At 38.2% G+C, this 17,986-nt stretch overlaps 1 protein-coding gene across 3 annotated transcripts in view; it reads left to right on the forward strand.

Moving 5' to 3' along the window:
• The window catches only part of PLA2G4A (phospholipase A2 group IVA), a 165,907-nt gene that overhangs the window by 127,715 nt on the left and 20,206 nt on the right, over window positions 1-17,986 (forward strand). For all 3 annotated transcript variants that reach the window (XM_044267307.1, XM_044267308.1, XM_044267309.1), the window contains 2 exons: window positions 7,177-7,419; window positions 15,303-15,487. In XM_044267307.1, the coding sequence (XP_044123242.1) occupies window positions 7,177-7,419; window positions 15,303-15,487 (428 nt within the window). The remainder of the gene's footprint in view (window positions 1-7,176; window positions 7,420-15,302; window positions 15,488-17,986) is intronic.

Below are 17,986 nucleotides of genomic sequence, written 5' to 3' on the forward strand. Positions count from 1 at the left end.
TATATACACAATGGAATACTATGCAGCCATCAAAAGAAATGAAATCTTGCCATTTGCGACAACATGGATGGAACTAGAGCGTATCATGCTTAGCGAAATAAGTCAAGCAGAGAAAGACAACTACCATATGATCTCCCTGATATGAGGAAGTGGTGATGCAACATGGGGGCTTAAGTGGGTAGGAGAAGAATAAATGAAACAAGATGGGACTGGGAGGGAGACAAACCATAAGTGACTCTTAATCTCACAAAACAATGTGGTTTGCTGGGGGGAGGGGGGTAGGGAGAAGGGGGGTGGGATTATGGACATTAGGGAGGGTATGTGCTTTGGTGAGTGCTGTGAAGTGTGTAAACCTGGTGATTCACAGACCTGTACCCCTGGGGATAAAAATATATGTTTATAAAAAATAAAAAATTTAAAAAAAAATTAAAATTTCACCTGTAAAAATTTTATTATTGATACAGTGTCATGTAAAAAATTATTCTCAGTCCATCCCTGAGCCTTATCCCATTTTCAGCAATCCATCTCTTAGGAAGACGTCAGCGACGATGAAGTGGGATGAAATTACCAAGAAATTTTTTTTTAATAAAGATTAAGAAATTTTTATCGTAGACATTATTTGTAAGTGTGAGTTCTTTCACATTTTGACAAGGCAGTTTTCAGCTTGGTTGGATCAGGACCAGTGAAGTCGGGTCAGGGATAAGGTGAGGTTCAGGAATATTTGTTGCAAATGTTATATGGTAAAATGGAATGATTTTTCGTTATATAACAACTGGGTAAACATCCTATGACCCTGTGAATATAAGCATCTAGATTTTAGAAGATGTGAAAGGTTTTCTTGCTCCAAATTCATTATTTCCCCCCACCACAGTGTGGATATTGGAAGAGCCTGTTTTATCCTTGCTGAACCAAACATTAAAATGAAAATGAGTTTGTATAAACTAGAGGAAAGGCACCTTCTCTGGGAAATAGCTACACAAGCCCACAGCTTGGCCAGCCTGTAGTTTCTTGTTAAAAAAAAAAAAAAAATTCTTAAAAATTAACCCTGTCCTAGGCAGACAAAACTTTCAACCAGGCACAAGGTTTGGCCCCTGCTCCCAGTCTCCCCTTCGGTCCCTGTTTGCCCACTGCCTGCTGCTTCACACAGCCCATGATTGGCCTAATTCCATTTATTAGGCAGGAATCTTGAAGGATCTCTGCCCTGGAAAGAACTCTGTCCTCATTCTAGCTCCTTCATACATTTAACTTTAATTTTTTTTAGTTGTTTAGGTCTTTTTTTTAAAAAAAATTTGAATTTCCTTTTAATGAAGGGTACTAGTGATACAAATGAGATAAACAGTGTATGCCTAACATTTCTAGAATTAATGTGCATTGATAGAGGGACTGTCAGGTAGGTGTAATAATGGCTTGTTAATTATTAAGAAAATTGCTGTAGATCGTCAGTACATTTGATCACCCCTGCTTATCTTAAGGTTGAGAAATTCAAAAGCCCTTTGAACATGCCTACTTTGGTTTTAGTACCAGCCTAGATTAGAGAATTAGATTCAGGATGTTCTTAGGGATTCATTAGTTCTTAGTATTCATTTTTTTTCCTTTTTAAAATTAACATATAATATATTATTTGTTTCGGGGTACAGGTCTGTGAATCATCAGTCTTACACAATTCATAGCACTCACTATAGCACATACTCTCCCCAGTACCCGTCACCCAGCCACCCCTCCTTCCCACCCACCTTCACTCCAGCGACCCTCAGTTTGTTTCCTGAGATTAGGAGTCTTTTATGGTTTGTCTGCCTCTCTGGTTTTGTCTTGTTTCATTTTTCCCTTCCTTCCCCTATGATACTCTGTCTTGTTTTTCAAATTCCTCATATCAGTAAGATCATATAATAATTTTTTTGGGCGCCTGGGTGGCTCAGTGGGTTAAGCCGCTGCCTTTGGCTCAGGTCATGATCTCAGGGTCCTGGGATCGAGTCCCACATCAGGCTCTCTGCTCAGCAGGGAGCCTGCTTCCTCCTCTCTCTCTGCCTGCCTCTCTGCCTACTTGTGCTCTCTCTGTCAAATAAATAAATAAAATCTTTAAAAAAAAAAGATCATATAATAATTTTCTTTCTCTGACTGCTGAACTATTTCACTTAGCATAATACCCTCTAGTTCCATCTATATCATTGCAAATGGCAAGATTCTGGGTTTTTTGATGGCTGCATAGTATTCTACTGTGTGTGTGTTTGTACACACCACATCTACTTTATCCATTCATCTGTTGATGGACATCTAGGTTCTTAACAGAGTTTGGCTATTGTGGGCATTGCTGCTATAAACATTGTGGTGCACGTGCCCCTTTGGATTACTACATTTGTTATCTTTGGGGTAAATACCCAGTAGTGCAATTGCTGGGTTGTAGGATAGCCCTATTTTCAACTTCTTTGGAGTAGTTTTAGATTTACAACAAAATTGAGCAAAAAGAACAGAGTTCCCATATATTTCTTATACCTATACACGGAGAGCCTCCCCCACTGTCAACATCCTATATCAGAGTGTTACATTTATTACAATCTATGAAACTACATTGACACATCCTTGTCACCCAAAGTTCAAACTTTAGGGTTTACTCTTGCTATCATTCATTCTGTAGGTTTTCACAAATGTAGAATGACACGTATCTAGCATTATAGCTTCATAAGAGCAGTTCCACTGCCCAAAGTTTCTCTGTGGTCTGTTTATTTATTCCTCTACCTCCCCACCTAATGTCAGGCAACAATTGATCTTTTTACTCTCTCCACAGTTTTGCCTTTTCCAGAACTCAGATTGTTAGAATCATACAGTATATAGCCTCTTCAGATCAGCTTCTTTTTCACTTAGGAATATGCATTCGAGTTTCCTCCATGACTTTTCATGGCTCCTTTTTTTAAATCACCAAATAACACTCCGTGGTCTGAATGGACCAGCTTATTTATCCATTCACCTATTGAAGAACATCTTATTTGCTTCCAAGTTTTGGCAATTATAAAGCTGCTATAAACATCCATGTTCAGATTTTTGTGTGGATGTGTTTTCATCTCCTTTGGGTAAAAACCAAGAAACATGAATGCTGGATAAAGTGTCTGTCCTGTTTGGCATTCCCACGAGCATGCGTGAGTGTTCCTGTTGCTTCACATCCTCACCAGCATTCTGTGATGTCAGTATTTAGGATTTTGGTGTTTCTAATAGAGGTGTGGTGTTATCTCATTGATGTTCTAATTTGTATTTCCCTGGTGACATATGACATGGAGCATCTTTTCATATGCTTACTTGCCATTTATGTGTCCTCTTTGGTGGGATGTCTGTTAAGTTCTTTGGCCATTTTTTAGTCGGGATGTTTGTTTTCTTATTGTTGAATTCTGAGGGTTCTTTGTGTATTTTGGATGACAGTCCTTTATCAGATGTGTCTTTTGCAAATATTTTCTCCCAGTCTGTGGCTTGTCTCCTCCTTCTCTTGAGATATCTTCGTTTTTCATCATACGATTTTGAGCAAGGTCTTTAAGAATTTTAAACTTTAGTTTCTTTAAATCTATACTGGCATCATTTTACCGGCTCTCATAGGATTGTTATTATTATCAGATTTCAAATGCATACAAAGAGCTTTAAGTAAAAGGCTATGCAAAGAATAGTTAACTTGGTACTATAACTAAAAAGCAGTGAGATCATTTATCTGTTGACTGCTGGGCTTGTCCCACAAATGATGCCATTTCCAAATATCTCATAAGGAAAGTAGATCTTCTTCTGGTAGAGAAGTGAGGCTTATTTAATAATAATAACAATGATGATACTTATGATGGTGAAGAAGAAGGAAAAGGGAAGAAGAGGAGAGGAAGGAGGAGGAGTAGGAGGAAGCTCCAAATATTTGGAAAATAATTGGTATCTTCTTTGTATCCTATGTAACCAGAAAATATAAGTCACTCACTATATTTTTTTAAAAAGATTTATTTATCTGAGAGAGAGAGGGTGCATGCACGTGTGTGCTCAGAGGGAGAGGGAGAAAGAGTCCCAAGCAGACTGAGTTAAGCACGAAACCTGATGCAGGTCTCGATGTCATGACCCTGAGACGGCAACCTGAGCTGAACCAAGGGTCAGTCGCGTGACTGACTGAGCCACCCAGGCACCCCTGAATCATTCACTTTAAAGCCCAATTTGTTCTTGTGAAAGATTTTCTTTGTCATATTTTGCTTTAGATAAGTGTGGGAGTAGAAGAATACATATATTTTTTTTTGTGAGTATGTAGTCCTCTGAATCAGGTCTGTTCATTTACTCAGCTCAGTTAAGCCAATCTTTGGATTTTTTTTAGATTAAAAAAAGTCAGTATGTCTTACGATTTTATGTATGTCTAGTTAACACGGATTAGAAATTATGAAATTTGAACATAGACTTTCTTTTTTCTCAAATACACACAGATGCAGTTTTATATATGTGTGTCTATTTGTACAGAGTTCCCAGAAATCTGAATAGAGGGATGCTGGCAGGTGAAATTATCCTCCACCACCCAGCGTTCCTCAGCTTGGATTATGAATGAGTAATACTGATGCCAATGAGGCCGCTGCTGCCGGTGCCACCAGTATCTCTACTATTAGCCCATGTTTCTAACGAATCGGTGACAGGCCAGGCATTTTCCTAAGAGAGGTACATGAGTGGACTGTCTCAGTTCATCCTCGCACCAGTACGGCGAGGTGTCCTGATGAGGAAATGAAGGCAGAGAAGAGTTACCGAAACTGGTAGGCGGTGCAGAGAGGATTGAAATCCAGACTGTCTGACTCTGAAACCAATGTTCTAAACAACGACACAGGGCGGCTTCCCAGCAGGGGTGATATGGGCACAGGTTTTAAGGGAAAAGCCATTCAAAACTGCCCCTTCTGGAAGATTGCTGAATTTTAAGACATGTTGAAAGCATGTGTTTAAATTACATGGTTTTAAATTCCTGACTTTATAAGCAAGGATGAAATAAATGACTGTTCACAGAGTGTTTACTGAGCAGCAGATACGTGTGTTGAATCCTTCAGTTGTCTCCGTTTGCGTGATTTCTGCATGTTTACTAAACAGGATAGGGGAGGAAACTGAGTAATGGAGAGGAGAGGATTAGCTCCATGGAATTTTCCTGTGTGTGTGTGTGTGTTGTGTGTGTGTAGGCAGAGAAAAGGAAGGAAAGGACTAGAGGACAGAAAGGGAAAAGTAGAAGTTTGCCTGGAAATGTAAGAATAGACCAAGTAACACATCAAGAACACAACCTATAGACTGACTATAGGTGAAGAGTAAATTAGGAACATCTTAAGAACAAAAATGATTAACTGAAATATTTGCTGTACTAATTTAGACAAATAAATGTTTGTTGAATCAAAAGCCATAGAGCTTCACTATTAATCTTAACATTCAGTTGCCAAAGATTTTTTTTAATGTTTATTTAAATTCAATTTAGTTAACATCCAGTATATTATTAATTTCAGGGATAGAATTTAGTGATTCATCTGTTGCCGGTAACACTCAGTGCTCATTGCGTCACGTGCCTGTTAGGGTACGGAGTCGTCCACCCCTCAATTAGACAGAGGACATTCTCGATAATGCAAGTCACACCGTGAGGTTTATTTCCAGCTAGCTGGGGTCCAAGTATCTGCCCGGCGCAGCGGGTTTCAACAAGGACCCCGAGCACTCAAAGCCAAGGGTTTATATAGCATTTTCAAGGCACTTCTTCATGGCTACATACATATCTTGCGCCCCACTTTGACAGTTTAACTTTGTTTAACCTCTTGCCACCCCATCATCATCCCTGGAGCCATCCTAGTGGTTAAATGAGATTCAGGTTTAGAAGAAATTTAACTTTATTTACATTTCCTTCTGCCTCAGCCTCCTTCAGTTTTATGGTGGGGAGGGCGACCTTAGGCCTTGAGGAACTGAGCCATTTGTCTCTGGAAATTGGACCATTGAAGAGGTATCCTTTTTGTTGTAAATCACCAGGACACTTGCAAACCAAGGGAGACTCCTGTCTTGCAGGATTGTGATCTCTGCAAGTTAACTATTTGTTTTTCTTTAACATCTGGTCTCTGTGGCGCCATCGCCTAACCGCCCTGGTGGTATATGATTAAGTTGTTTCTTAGATTTTAGCTACTTTCTCTTATCTCAAGTTACGTGTGCCCTGTGGGCTGGTTAGGGACGCTCAGTAAAATGACTTCCCGGCCTTCAGGATGGCCATTCTTATGCTAACCCACTCTTACAGTGCAAAGTGCCAACTTTTGCCTTGCCAAGATGGCGGTACTTCTGTCAGGGCTAGACTCGAGGTGGGTACAGTCTTGTTTTTCTTGGCCTCCACACCTGGAGCTCGTTTCTGGGACTTGTTTTTAAGTCCCCTGGGGGAAGGGGAGCAGGGATAGTAAAATAGGTCCCTACAGTGTCGTCCTTAATGTCCATCACCCAGTTACCCCATACCCCCACCCACCACTCCTCCATCAACCCTTAGTTTGTTTGCTATAGTTAAGAGTCTCTTATGGTTTGTCTCTCTCTCTGATTTTGTCTTATTTTTCCTTCCCTTCCCCTATGTTCATCTTTCTGTTTCTAAAGTTCCACATATGAGTGAAATCATATGGTATTTGTCTTTCTCTGACTTATTTCACTTAGCATAATGCACTGTAGTTTCAACCATGCCATTACAGATGGTAAGATTTCATTCTTTCTGATGGCTGAGTAGCATTCCATTCTATACATATGTGTACCACATCTTCTTTATCCATTTATCTGTCGATAGACATCTGGCCTTTTTCCATAGTTTGGCTATTGTAGACATTGATGCTATAAACATTGGGGTGCCTGTGCCCTTCAAATGGCTAACAGATGCATGAAAAAAATACTCAACATCACTCGGCATCAGGGAAATACAAATCAAAACATGATGGTCAGAATTAACCAGTCAGGAAATGACAGATGTTGGTGAGGATGTGGAGAAAGGGGACCCTCCTGCACTATTGGTGGGAATGCAAACTGGTGCAGCCACTCTGGAAAACAGTATCGAGATTCCTCAAAAAGTTAAAAATAGAACTACCCTATGCCCCACAATTATACTACTGGGTATTTATTCAAAGTTTTTTGTTTTATGATTTTTGTTTTTTGTTTTTAAATGGACTTGGGAATTTGTATAATGTTCTGGCTTTTTTTCCTTAGGCACTGAAAATGAAGATGCTAAAAGGGAGTACCACAATGATAATCAAGCAAGTTGGGTCCATCGTATGATAATGGCTTTGGTGAGTGATTCAACTTTATTCAACACCAGAGAAGGACGTGCTGGGAAAGTGCACAACTTCATGTTGGGCTTGAATCTCAACACATCCTATCCAATGTCTCCTCTGAAAGACTTCATGACACAGGAATCCTTGGATGAAGATGAATTGGATACAGCTGTAGCAGGTAAGCACACAAAACATAATCCATGGAAGCTAATTGAGGAGCTCTTTATTCCTTTCTAGGGAGAAGCCTTTTGATTATTGTCAGTATCTCTCCATTTGTATTCGCTTACAGCAACATCTGTTTAATTCAAAATTACTCCAAAGTACTGTTCTATTTTGGAAGAAAAACATTCATTGGACAGGAAATGGCATGGTTATGTCAGCATAGAAAATTTGCACTGACACACTGAGGAGGGACCTTAGATCCTCTCTGTATTGGACAAGGTTCACTCACAAAACAGGAAGCCGTCTCCCTTGTTTAACTGAGAGGGGTTTAAAGTAGAGAATTAGGTGTTTACAAAGTTGTTCCAAGGCTTGGAAGAGCAAGCTCCAGGCTGAGCTTCCAGGAATGATTCAAAAAACACTTCAGAATCACCCCCACAGACGCCCCCACAACCATGCTTGGCAGTGGAAATGGCAGAAATGTAGTCTCTGTCTCATTTCCTCTTTTGAATCTCCTGTGGGTGTTTTTCCTTGGCAAAGGGCAGGTCTCAGCAGAACTGGCATGTATGGGATTCTGGTTCATGTGGTCCTTAGCCCAGCTGTGTGCCACAGCTGGAGAATGCCTGCTACGCAGGGTTTCAAGTGGAGTTTTTACTTCACCAGTCTCTGTCCATGAAGCTCCTGGGCCTGTCCCTCTGGTTCTCAGAAATGTTAGGTAACTTCCTTAAGGCCAGATGGTAAGAACCTCACTGTCGTGTTTGTTACTTTGTCAGATTCCAAGGAATATTCCCTTTATTCTTCAAGTTCCATGAATGTTTCGGATTAAAAGTTTCATTTGCCTTTGTGACTAATCAATACATAATAATCCTTCTTATAATGATCCTGTCATCTAAAATCTTCCTACTTCATCAAACCAGCATTTTTCTGTTAACTGCCTAGTTGTTGTTTCTCCGTCATTTCTGCTTAAGGGCGTCAACAGGATGCTTTGGAAACGTTAAGTGGGATTTTTCCAAAACCCTTTCTTCTGCTCTTTGGTTAAGCATGCCTATAAAATATTTGTGGAAATTAGGATGTGGCTTTAGGTTTGGTGGTGTTTCTGGTAGTGCTGTTTCCATTCGTTGCTTGAGCTTAAGGGACATTGCAAAAAGCAAAGGTTTCCCGTGTTGTTTAAACAAGAGGAATAGAAACTCACTACACTTTGCATGACGTTCATGGCATCCAAGTCTAGGATGTAAGGTATGGTATGATTATATACCTGCAATCTACACCCTTTCGTATTAACAGTGATAGAAGTCTATTCATGATAGAGTCAATATCCATTTTAAAATTCATCCAAAATTAAAAAAAAAAAACCAACACCCTTGCCCATTCATCATTGACCTCATTTGTCTTAAGGCTCACGATTATGCTTATTGCCATTATGATACCCATTAAATGTGTCTTCCTTAGAAACTCGGGCTTTGTGGATGAATGATGGTGGCCATTAAAAAAATCATCTCAGAGGTCATTTAGAACTAGCAAGAATCTTTATAGTCATTTTACTCTAAAGAAAAGAGAGATCAAAGAAAGTCATTCTCATTGCCTACAGTTCTCCGCTGAGCTAGAATGGGGTCACAGACCTCAGTGTTGCTCAGAAGCTTTTCCTTTCTGCTGAGCTCCCTTCCCCACAGCCCCGTGTTTGTTAGTCATTGTTTTGCTGATGTCAAATGGAAGTTTTCTTTCTGTGTACTATATTACATCTGTTTTATGTTAGGACTTTGATAGAGTTACCCAGAATAGCTCCTGTGGTTTGTACCCCTTTGCTCCTGCACTCCGCATTTTAACAACTCCTTGGTGGTTTTGCAATATTTTATGCAGACTGAGAGGTGTTTGGGTTGCTGGATCAAATACAGCAGGCCTACTTAAATTTGAATTCCAAACCATATATATATGTGTATGTATGTAGTGTAACTGTGGCCCTTGCAACATTTGGGACCTACTTGTACTAAACCGTTATTTGTTATGTGTCTGAAATTCCAATTTAATAGCATCTTGTATTTGTAGTGGATTAATTTGGCAACCTTAAGGAATGTCTTTTCATTATTTCCACCTATTTTCAAAGTGTACTTCATTTTCATCTTCCTTCTTTTGTCTGTTCGTACATTCACGGAGTGTTTGCAGAGGACTTGCCATGCATTTGGTATGAAGGATTCAGTCGTCCACAGTACACATGTAATCCTAGCTCTCATAAAAATTGAAATCAGCTCTTGACCTTTCCTTGAAGTTTTGATTCTTGGAAGGATTTATATATTTTAGTTAAGAATAATGGAAACGTAGAATAAAACTGACACCCAACAACCCCGATTCTGATGGAACTGTGGATCAGTGGGGACATGTTCCTCACTTCTCCTCTCCATGATATTTGGAGAATATAGTTCCATGTCACCTGGTCTGACTCCTTTCTTTATTGGGTACCCTTTGAAAGAAGCCTCATGGACAGTTATCATAAGTAAAAGGAGGAAGTAGAAAATTTTATCTCGGAATACGATATTACATTGAAAGAATGTTTATTCTTTTGTTGACTTATTTTGGAATGTGTTAACCTAATATTGTTTTCAATTAAAAATAAAATAAAATTTAATTTCTTAATGTTGTATCTCATAGAAATTCTATTTCACTCACTCTGTATATATTCAATTGGGAAAAAATGTGTATGGCATATAGATGCTAATCAAGAGTCTAGTCAGGTCAATCATGAGTTCATTCAAATTTATAATTTACTGACTAACATTGTTTGAAATGACTGTATCTTAGACTGGATTTACTAAATTGATTAGTGCTCTCTCAGGCAGGTCCTCATGAAGTAGACCCTGTCTATTTCCTGATCATTTCTAAGTTTTAGACTAACCCTGTGTGTGGAGCTAAAAGTTAAAAAATGTATCATAATATTTAATCATCTTGGTTCATAAAGTCTTCATTAAAACTTCTGTTTATTATACAGGGGCACCTGGGTGACTCAGGCAGTTGAGCCAGGTTGTGATCTCAAGGCTATGGGGTCGAGCCCTGCATCAGGTTCTGTGATCAGTGGGGAGTCTGCTTCTCTGCCTCTCCTCCTACCGCTCCCCCCACTCATACTCTCTCTCTCTCTCTCTCAAATAAATAAATAATCGTTTTTAAAAACTCTGTTTATTATATAGTTAAAAATACTATAGTTCAATTAGAACATTAAGGTTATTTTGCTCATTTTTGTACTCCCATCACACAACAAAGAAATAGAGATTTTTATCTTATCCAGATATTATATTAGGAAAATCTTACATTTTAGTTTACCCTATGATGATTTTGGTTGTACAGATTAAAATTTCAGTACCTTAGAATTAAAACAATCTCTCCACCTAAGATGAGAAAAAAGTGGTGCCATTATTGTGTCTATTACTTCACCTTGTAGACAATCTTTTGAAAATAAGAGAAATAATAAGATGAGGGAATTCTCTCATTTGTTTACTTCAGAATTGTTGTATACCTTTCAGAACTTAATTTCAGAGAAGCTGTGCATTATTTATGTGGCTTCTTTCCTGTTTACTTTTGTGTTTATGTTACTTGCTGTGACAGATACCATCTGGAATAAAAAATCGAGGCATGTGTTAATTTGGGCCAGAGTTCAATACACAAGCATCCAAACGTTTTTGTACATTGTAAATTGAATCTATGTGAGGTATTTATAAAATGACCATTGCAGGGGCGCCTGGGTGGCTCAGTCAGTTAAGCCTCTGCCTCTGGCTGTCGTGATCCCAGGGTCCCAGGTTGAGCCCCACATCAGACTCCCTGCTGAGCAGGTAGTCTGTTCTCCCTCTCCTGCTCCCTCTGCTTGTGCTCTCTCTCTCTCTTTCAAATAAATAAATATCTTTTTTTTTTAAAATGACCATTGCAAATATCCAAAGGCGAACTGCTTTTAAGGAAATGGTACATAATTATAAAACACAGCATGTTTCCATCCCTAACAAAGAACCTGATTAATTCATTTACAGGTTTAGAAACCATGTATGCTTTAAACTGTGGGAGGATATTCCCATAGTGGGATTTATCAGACTCTCTCGGACATTCTAGTAGACGTCATACAATAAATCAGGGTCAAGTTCAAATAAATTTGGAAGAACTAACTCCACCCCCTTCTTCACAATGCAGTGGGATACTCTAATGAATTTAAGCAGCCCTGCTCACGGTGCCTCAAGATAGTACTTGAAAAGCAGCCTGGCATTCTTTTGAATCCTGGCTGGGACATTTATTAGCAGGACAGTCTTGAGCAGTTACTTAGCATAAACCTGAGTTAACAATGATAGAAAAGTAGAGCCAAACTAAAAACCAAGGCCCCTGGTCCCGATGGAACCTGGAACCGTTGGACAGAGAGGTTGCAACAGTCCTCGCTATTTACTCCAAGTTTCCTTACAAAATAGAAATAATAGAAATAACCTATCTTAGAGACTTCTGGTGAAGATTAAAGCAGCATTTTTTTTTTTTAAGAAGCATCTACGTTAGAAAGAGGAGTTAGCCCAAAGCATAGTGAGACTAGGAAACACACAATATCACTGAGTATTACTTTAAGCTATTGATCATCTACTTCTCAAACCTATTCATGATGCTCTTATTTTGTGTACAGAACATCTGTTAATATCTTGCAAAACTGTTGTTTGCAACACAGTGAAGAAACACTACTTCCTGTCAGTTTATTTAGAAGGGTGGAACCATGGTGTTTAGCTACCAGCCGGAGCTGGGAATTGGCGACATCATGATTTGTCTCTTAGATATTATCTTGGATATATGACTGTTTTTTTGTTTTTTTTTTTATCTTGGATATAAAAGAGGAGAAAAGGAGCCGACCAGTTTCATGATGAGAAGGAGCATAACAAACAGAATATGAGAGAAATGGTCTATTTTGGCAAATCTTTTAGCTAAAATTCAAAAAAAGCACCCACTGTTGGAAGCCAAAGAAAAATATTTGTGAACTGTCATTATAGTTTATTATATTAGGGAAAATCACTGCATTGTAAAAAAAAATAGTGTCACTAATGTGTTTTTAATACGTTTGTGTTTACTTGTGATTAAAGACCCATATTAATGTGGTTTTAATGATTGACAACTGCATGTGTTTAGCTTCTCTACACTGTAATCGCTGCTTCTTAAGTTATCCATTTTAAGCCTTTTCAGTTCTATGGCCCCAGCAGTTACTAAAATAACCGCCTGACACACGGTCCAGACATTTTAGACCTGGGCCTGGCTTCGAATCCTGACTCTCACTGTGCAAAAATGGACCTCTTGGGTCTTAGCTTCCTTATCCTTCAAACAACACTAATCATACCTCTTTTGTAAGAGTCTTAGAAGGATACTAAATCTCATCTATGAAATTTCTAATACATGAGAGACACTCAAAATAAATAATCTACTTTTAGGAGAAATTAAAGTACCCAAGTAATTAATATCCAGCTTCTTAGTCAAATATTTAAAATTAATAAAAGACAAAGACCCACAATTGCTCACCTTTAAAAAGTTTACATATGTAATGTTGTATTTTTAAAATTTTTTACATATGTAATTTTTAAAAGATTTTATTTATTTATTTGAAAGGCACCGCCATATGTAATTTTTAAACAATAAACATTTCAGAGGAGTAAATACTAAAATCATGTTTGAGAATATATATATTTTTTCAGTGTTACAGTTCTTAGGTTCAGGTTTTTGTGATGAATAGAAATTTAGACTTTCAGCTGGTAGCAAAGTACTTTCTCATTACAATCCACACATACTTAATAAGAAAGGAGAATTAACCTGGAGATATTTATTTACCGAACAATTTCTCTTTTCTCTCCTTGTTGGCCTACTCATTCACCTTGGATATAGCAAGACTTTTTTTTTTTAACCTGGTCTTTCCATTCAGCCATACATTCAAATGTATGACCTTATTCTTGTCTAAACCACTCCCCCATACTTTTTTTTTTTTTTTAAGCATATTTGTTTTTTTAAGACCATTCATTCACACCTTTTCTCATTTACCAGCTCTGGGTAGTACAAATCACCTCAGCTGTAAACTTTTTTCCTCTTCATTCTTAAACACACTGGTATATGTTTATAATATTCACTTGTTATTCAGTATTCCAAGGGTGAGAAATTTTAATAAACCAAAGAGAAAAAAACACACATGCTTCCCTGTTAACTGTAAAATTTAAAGGGTAATAACATTTTCCTAAGTAACTAAACCTAGATTGAATTTAGAACTGTTTCAATTCACACTGAATAAACATCAAGTCTAATTATTCCATTGGTGTGTTTCATATTTTAATGATGAGAAGGATTGTGGGTTTAATGGGACAGGAAGAATTTAAAGATTTGCCTTTCTTTGGGATCCCTTGCTCTTAAACATAATAAAATTCACTATGAGAGAATTATAGTCAGACTCTTGCTACCAGCCAAGAGTCTAAATTTCTATCCGTCACAGAAACTTTAACCTAAGAACTATAACACTAAACTCTGAGTTATTTAGATTTAGAAATCTAAGTAAGATTTCTAAATTTCTTATTTAGAAATTTATGGAGGAAACTAACACACAGTGGATTCCCACCTAGTGCTGACCATTTTCCTGGAAAATAGGTGTTGACTACCTTGTATAGGGAATTTTATAAACACAGTTCAGTCCTCTAATTTTTACTAGTGCCTCTGTGAAAAGGCTTACCAAATGGAAATGGCGAGCTTTCTCAGAGATTGTAACACATGTCTAGTATGAACATCTTCACTCTGTTCTTGAACTTTCCAGCCTTCTTCTTAATGGAACATGTATGAGAGTTGCATGTCATTTCATTCAGCTCAATCAGTTCAGTTCTGGTCACATCTCTTCTTCCTGGGAAGTGAATGAGGAGCTCCACACATAAATGTGAAGAGAAGCACGCTGCCATTTTCTATTAAAACAAATGAATTCTAGACCCTGATTTCTTCCAGATCCCATTGTCACCTTATTCTACTCTCCTCCAATACTGTAGCCACACTGGGCTTCTTGCTGTTCCTCAGACATACCAAGTCTGATTCTTCCTCAGGGCCTTTGCTTTGACTCTTTCCCCTTCTTAGAAAAAAATATCCCCCTGTATCTTTGGTTGGCCGGTTCTGTATTACTAATCTTATGGTCTCAGTTCAAGGTCTTCTTCTCAAAGAGGTCTCTACTGATTATCCAACTGAAGTTACTCCTTGTATATGACCCTCTGTCATTTTCTGCAATGTATTTAATACTGTCTGAACTGGCTATTTGTCACTGATTCATGTGCTCTGTCAGAGTGGAGTTTGCATCTTGTTCGGCATCTAGAATAGAGCCCACGTCATAGCAGAAAATACATGTCTGCTGAATGTGTTGACTGGATTATTTCCTTGGACTCCTGTCACTTTGGGAGATGCAGTGAGGGATCCATTCAGACTTCGCCACTCCCCTGTTCTGTCACAATAGAGATGAATTTATTTCATCCTTCATTAATAGATATCATCTACCTCACATGTGTGTTATGACTTAAAACAAGATCATGTCTGAGGGAATGTTTTTAAGCCAGTGAAGATCTAGGTAAAGTGAAGTAACAGTGTTAAAGGAATCATGATCACAGCTTAGAGTTAATGCCAGGGTCTGACTAAGTACTTTCTATGCATTATCCCACTTCATCCTCACAGCACCCTTATTTGATCTTTATTCTGAAAGTGGAAACTCTGAGTTAAAGACAATGATTCATTTACAGTTGCTGAAGCAGGAAGGACGCATGCCCAGTTCTGTCTGACTCCCCTGAGGGCCTAACCATATGAAATTATGCTCACAAATTGACATTAAAAATATCTTTATGCTCTAAATGATGTTAAATGGTCACTTAATTCATTCTTTTGTTTCTTTCCTTTTTAAAGATCCTGATGAATTTGAGCAAATATATGAGCCTCTGGATGTCAAAAGTAAAAAGATTCATGTCGTGGACAGTGGCCTCACGTTTAACCTGCCATACCCCTTGATCCTGAGACCTCAGAGGGGAGTTGATCTTATTATCTCCTTCGACTTTTCTGCACGACCAAGTGACTCTAGTCCTCCGTTCAAGGTAAGGAGAATTTATATAGCATTCCATTATCTAGCATGCTCTTTTGAATGCCTTGTAGATACTTTGGTCCTCTTTCCTCCAATTTCTTATCCCTTGAGCCTGTTTTTCTACATTACTGTGAATCATTTTTTAAAAACACAGATGTGATTCAATCACTTCCCTTCTTAAAGAAACTTGTAAAAAGAAAAGGAGGAAAAAAAGAAAAAGAGAAAACTTGTAAATGATTTCCCATGGACCACATTAAAGTTCACAGTCTTAAGCAGAACAGGAATTATGCAACGTATCTGAAGTTCAAGGAAATTGGGCTGAGATTTGGATGTTAGCACGTAAAAGATAATTAAAACCATGCATGGGGAGTTGTACTTGGAGAAGATGACATAAAATACTATTTTGAAGATTCGACAGCAATTCTCAGGGAAAATAATGAAAATCAAGGAAGTGTTCAGTGTTGTGAGGATCAGCTGAAGACATTTAACAAGGAAATCTTCAGTGAACTGGAAAAAGGCAGTTTCAATAACATTGGAAGGGCGGAAATGGTACTGCAATGACTTGAAGGAGAGTGGAAGAAAAGAAAATGGAGATAATCCTGTAGACTGTTCAGGGAAGAAGGTGATGTGCTGTATGTGCAAGAGATGGGGAACAGGAAAACTGTGTATATGGAGAGGTGGGTTGTTAATGGAAGAGACTTGATTAAATGCTAATGGCAGGGAGGCCTTAATGAAGATGTTGGAAAATGGAAAGATGGCATATATCGTAGGGTCACAGCCCTTGGAAGGCTACATGGGTGAGGAGTGCAAAGGAGATACAAAAATACAGGCGGAGAGTAATATAGAAACAATGGTATTGGGGCAAGAGGGGAAGAGGAAGATGATGGTTGTGATGGAAGGTCACTGTTAGGCATGGAGAGGGGAAATTAAGAAAGGACTCATCTGATGACTTCTCAGTCTTGTAGAAACTAGAATTCATTGTTATCTTTTGAGAGTGAGAGGGTGGAAGTGGTGGAGTCCGGATCCTGGGGAGAATGAAAGTCTGCCTCTGAAGAAATGAGAAAAAATTCTGAACTGGCAACATAAGTTCCTTAGCAGCACTATGGCCTCTCTCAAGTGAGACCACGAATGTTACTGTTTTCTCCACTTGGAAACCTCAGACTTTCTTTAGACATCTCTCAAACGTTATCTTTCTTGACCTTTGCAGATAGAGTTTCAGTACGAAGGACTTAGTAGATTCTTCTAAATATGGCAGTTTTCATGGTGTATCTGTATTTGTTATATATATAAAATACATATATATATAGTGAACTCCTTGGGAACTGGAACACTGTTTTGAATGTATGTTTTGTTTTAATCATTTGGCCAAATGTGTGGCCAAAGTGTGAATGGGTCATTTTTTTGTGAGTGAATGAATGAAATGCTGTGAGAGTGATGGAGTTATTATCTCCCAACTAGGAGGAGTCAGTGATAACCTAGGTCATCCAGAAAGAGTCAGTGATAACCAGGTCAACCAGGAAGTCAGTGATAACCCAGGTCAACCAGGAAGGGCCAGTGATAACCCAGGTCAACCAGAAAGTCAGTGATAACCCCGGTCCTCTGACATCTGCTTTCCTTCCCATTATACTATGATGAAACTGCTCTCAACTGCTCTCAAGACTAATAGTAGCTATCATATATACATAGCTATCATATATAGCTCTTTAATATATACATCTCATTTTTAAAAAATACTTTCACATTTGATATTTTTTTAAAAAATAAAATATTTTTATAATAATATTTTATAATATTAAATATTTTATAATATTGTTTTCTTTCTGAGAAGAAAACAAGGGTTGGTGAGATGAGAAATTTCATCATATGAACAAATTAAATAAGATAATGGGTGAACAGGACATAGCCCAGGACCTACCTAGGAAAGTGCTAGTTAAGAAGTGGGCAAGCTGGACCAGACTTCCAGAGCTCCAGAAGGACAATCTAATGATCTCTCCCCTTTACAAACTGCCTCCTTTGAATACATTGTACATGTATTTTTTTTTCTGTGCTGTGCACTGTGTAGCAGTTAATGATAAACCATGGTTCTTGATGGCCAGAACATTTTCGGTTTCTTGGGGGAAAGACTTATACACGAGAATCACTTGGAAGGAAAATGAGCAATTTACTGTTAAATAGTTACTTGGTTGTATATAAGCATGTGTGTTATGGGAGATCCATATAAGAATAGATTGGTGTGTCTGGGAGTAGAGGAGCAGGGAAATAAATAGAACAGAACAAAAATGGCAAAGGGATGGTAGTGACCACATCTGGGGAGATGGAGTGATCTGATCAGAAGTGATAAATATTAAGCTCCCATTAGGAGGGCTTTAGGGCTGGATGATGGGAAATAGACAATCAGTAAAGAGTTTGCAGCTGACAAACAACTTCATGAAATTGGAATTATAGGATGATTAATCCCACAGTGGAAAGCAGGACGAATTGGAGAATGGAGAGCAAAAGATTAAAATTAAGA

The sequence above is a fragment of the Neovison vison genome, chromosome 10 (genome assembly GCF_020171115.1).
Source record: "Neovison vison isolate M4711 chromosome 10, ASM_NN_V1, whole genome shotgun sequence".
Lineage (NCBI taxonomy): Eukaryota > Metazoa > Chordata > Mammalia > Carnivora > Mustelidae > Neogale > Neogale vison.